Consider the following 4,385-nt stretch of genomic DNA (forward strand, 5'->3'; position numbering starts at 1 on the left):
GGTTTTCTAAGTGTTGGCTCGAACGTGTCCAAGGTAAATAGCTAAGGAGGAGGAGTCTCATGCAAGAGAATGGAGACTTAGACTTTCATAAGGAAAGTCTATACAATGTTCGATCGGACATGTTTAGGAGATGCTAAAGAAGGTTGCCTCAATGTTGTCCAAGGTGAGGTTCCCTCAATATTGTCCAAGGTGAGGTTCCCTCAATATTGTCCAAGGTGAGGTTCCCTCAATGTTGTTCAAGGTGAGGTGCCAAGGAAGTTGCCTCGGACCACCTTGGTCCGAGGAGAAGCTAAGGAGATTGGTTCAAGGAGGGACATGGCATGCTGGAGGAGAGTACATGTTCGAGGAGAACCATGCACGTTCAGCCCACCCAAAGCATGTCCTACCACCATGCATATCCTACCACCATGCATGTTTAACCAGCACTTGCATGGGTAGTGAGTAGGAGGTGGACCAACTAGCTAGAGGAGACTAAGTCAGATACAACTTCAACAACATGCGCGGGAATCTCTCATTCTTCCCACAAATAGGGAGTTTGTTACATTTTGAATGTTGAATGTTTATTTGTAATATAAATATAATAAATATAGTAAAATATCCCTATTATAAGGGGATATCAGTTGAGGATCCCATCTCTATAAATAGAGAGCTGATGGGATGAGAAGAGGGTCCCTTCTGCTTATTCTTTCTAGAGAGATAAAATTGGGTCTGTCTATTCTAGAGAGAGAAAGTGCTGAAATTAGAGAGAATTCTTGTATTTTCACAATTTATACTGAAGAAACTCAGTTGGCATAGTCCATCTGATCTTGAGTATAGATTTATAAATCACAACTCTAAGTGGATTAGGCTATTACCGACAATCGGGGCTGAACCACTATAAAAATTCTGTGTTATTTACTTTTCTTGTTTATACCGTCTGTTGTCGTTTACATTCTCTTGAAGGTTCGTCGTATTTGACGTTCTCACGTCGTTGGCTAAAAACGCAGTCAACAGCAACAAATTGCTTTTTTTTTTAAAAAAACTAGCAAGAAATTTAAATTTAAAATCTACTTATAATATTTAATATTACATTAAACATATAATATATAATCTCTTGTTGTCACTCCCAAGTTCAAAAACTAGAACAAACATAAACTTAAAAAAAAAATTATTTAATTAAAATAGGATATTTATTTCAAAATTTATATGACATTAATATAAATTTAATAAAATTAAGTAATAAATTCTATAAATAAAACTAACTAAAGTGCATATTGCACGTTACTTGTTGCTTGTTGCTTGTTGCTTGTTTCTAGTATATATATAATAGTGTTTATATGGATAATAAAAGTTGTATATAGTTGCTTGTTTCTAGTATATATATAATAGTGTTTATATGGATAATAAAAGTTTTATATATATATATAGTTAGAATAAATCTAAAAGGGTAAAAATCGATTTTCATACTAAAAAAAACATATTTATTGAAATATACTCTACTAGAAAATTTTACAAGAAGAGACAATGAAATATACTTTAGTGGAATAAATGCATTTGTTTTATTGGAGGCATAAATATTTATATATTAAGTAGAATTGGTGAAGCAAGAATCGATCACATAAGGTGAAGTTGTTAAGACCATTTGTAAATAATATCAGCAGTTGTTTGATTTGAACCCTCTTTGAAGCCATAAATTCCATCATTATGAGCCCTCCAAACACACTTTGAGGCGCATCTGAATGAATCTCTACTTGCTCTAAAAATGTCATACGATCCTGTTCCACCAACCCAGGTAAGACCACAGAAATACAAAGTAGTACCTGCAAAATTGATTCGGAATTTAAACTCGTAATCTTGATTGTTGGCCACAACATGAGCACCTAAATCATCATCAGCGGACTTGCAATGAACTGTAAGTTGGTTTTGATTGTCCAAATTGTTGAAGATTTGAACCGTCGTTTTATATACGAATACGCCTCCGATTTTTTCATCACCGCTAGAATTTTCATTGTTGTCATTTTTTGTAGAGGGAAGATTCGCTCTCGCTTCTCCTTCTATTGCTAATGATGAAATCATAATCAGTAGTAGTAAGGAAATCAATGACATAGCTTTTTTCTCAAACAGCTCCATCTTTCCTGTATTTGGCAGTAATCAATATTTTGAAATGTACACAAGAATATATTATTTGTGAGTTCTTTTCTGTACATATATATACACAATATCTTGGTATTATGACGTGATGAGGTGGTTTTAAAATGATAAGAAGATAATCACAAAATGATTATTGGTTGAGTCTTTATAAATGTATTGACAATTAGGATATGGAATAACCGGGGTGGTTTTTCTCCACAGTTGCAACAAATTTTTAATTTATATATAGTATGTATGTTAAGTATATGCAAACTATATATTTATGATTAGGTACTTTTTCGGTTTTTACTTTTATTTTTATAATTATTTAAATTAGTTATTTATGATGTAATTATCTAAATTTTAAGAGATAATTATTTTCAGTTATTGTTTTTTATAATTTATTAAAAGTAATTTTATTTTATCAAGCAATATTTATGGGAAAGTTTATGATACTACTTTTATTATTATTTTACCAATGCAATTTTATTTTATTTAATAGTATAAGTTATGTGGGGATATCTATATAAATATATATATATATAAATCTAGGGAACTTTTTAAAAATATAGCTTTCTAGCCATCAATGTGCAAAAATATGAGAATTAAACTTTCCTTAATTTGTATGGGAAAATTTAATTAACAAAATCTTAGTTTATGGGAAAACTAATCCCATATTGGAAATCAAAATTAAACAAAAAAAATCTGCAAAATGAGGGGTACTATGGTAATTAACATAGGAAAAACTCCTTCAGCCAAGCCACACCTTCTCTTTTATTTTGCTCTAGCCACCACCTCCATGTCCTCCACCCGCCTGCCTCACCATCTCCACCTTCATCTCCGGCCACCCACCCTCACCACCTGTGATTCACCTTAGGCGCGCACCTCCATAAAACCCAGCCAAGAACAGCCAGCCGCACCATCGACGAGCACAGCCTCAATTCCCACATCTCTGCGTGATTCCATTCACGAGCCCCCAAATCCAAAACAACGGGTATAGGCTGAGGTGAGGGATGTGCTGGTCGTGGTCGGAGGCGAGGGAGAAGGGTGGCGCATGGGCTGAGTGCGATTCGTGGTGCTCGGAGCTGCACAAAACGATGGGGGTGGCTGGGGATGCAACGAGGTTTTGCGCGCAGGGGATGGGGATTTTTGGTTGTGGTCGGGGACGAAGGAGGATGTATCACCCACATTATTTTGATATAATATAGCCAATAATCGCATGATTGCATTGCATTACATATCATACAATATGTATAATTTGAGCATATGCATATTCTTATAAGTGTTTTCATGTATAAGTATAAAAGTTGTGTATGTGATGTCTATATGTATGCTCAATATTATTAACCTTGTGGCATTTGAGTTGTATTTTATGGGTGTTTGATGTGCTCAAGATATAAGAAAGTATGAAAAATATGGACAAGGCATGGAATTAAGTGAGGAAAGTGAGATATAGAAGGCAAAAGATGTTAAGTGGTGAAAAATAGTACAATGTCGATTACTAGTATTTCGGTGTAAAATTGAGTATTAGTGGATTTACCAAATATAATTGAGTTATTATTAAGGTCTCATTGATGAGAAAAAAATTGTTTTAGAACCATTAGATCAAGTCTTGATGGGAGGTATACATAATCAGTGGTATTGATGCAAAGTCAAAACGAGCTTAGCATAAGTGCGCTATGCTCGATCGGGTAAGCATAACTATTGGGTATGAACTCATATGGACCTAAGGTTTGGTGTGAGTGTTTTACACATAAGGATAATAGGCCTATGATATTATTAAGTCGAAATTATTGAAGTGATAAGGTTTTCATAAGTCAAAAGGTGAAATGATGAGGTGAAAGGTGTCAAATTTTGATACAATAAGGCCAAATCATTAAAAATAAAGAATTTTCATCAACCTTATCACTTTGCACGACCATTACTCTGAAAAACAGAGAGAAAAGAAAAGAAAACCAAAAACCATTTCTTGGCTGGTTTGAAGAAATTCTAAGGAGATCCAAGTGAAATCAAAGCCAAAGAAGTGGATTAAGCTTAGTTCTAGCCTTTTTATGGTAAGTTCTTGTACTTGGAAGTTAAACTATGTTTTTGAATTTTGCTGAAATCTTTATCTATGGTGCTTTATCTCTTGTTAAGATATTTCTTGGTGATTTGCAAGTGGTTTGAGGTTTAGAAAAGCTAGAAGAGATTGTTTTCGCCGAAAAGTTGCTCGGTAAGTGAAATTTTGTGTTTGATGAGGTTTTGGGGTTCTTGGAGTACAAACTGATTTTTGGTTA

General features: G+C 34.1%; 1 protein-coding gene across 1 annotated transcript; it reads right to left on the reverse strand.

Moving 5' to 3' along the window:
- Positions 1 to 1,611: 1,611 nt before the first annotated feature.
- On the reverse strand, positions 1,612 to 2,109 carry LOC133815671 (S-protein homolog 24-like). Its single transcript, XM_062248482.1, has one exon. It carries the CDS (start codon positions 2,107 to 2,109, stop codon positions 1,612 to 1,614), a length of 498 nt encoding a protein of 165 aa, XP_062104466.1.
- Positions 2,110 to 4,385: the final 2,276 nt, after the last annotated feature.

This window comes from Humulus lupulus, chromosome 2, assembly GCF_963169125.1.
Source record: "Humulus lupulus chromosome 2, drHumLupu1.1, whole genome shotgun sequence".
Lineage (NCBI taxonomy): Eukaryota > Viridiplantae > Streptophyta > Magnoliopsida > Rosales > Cannabaceae > Humulus > Humulus lupulus.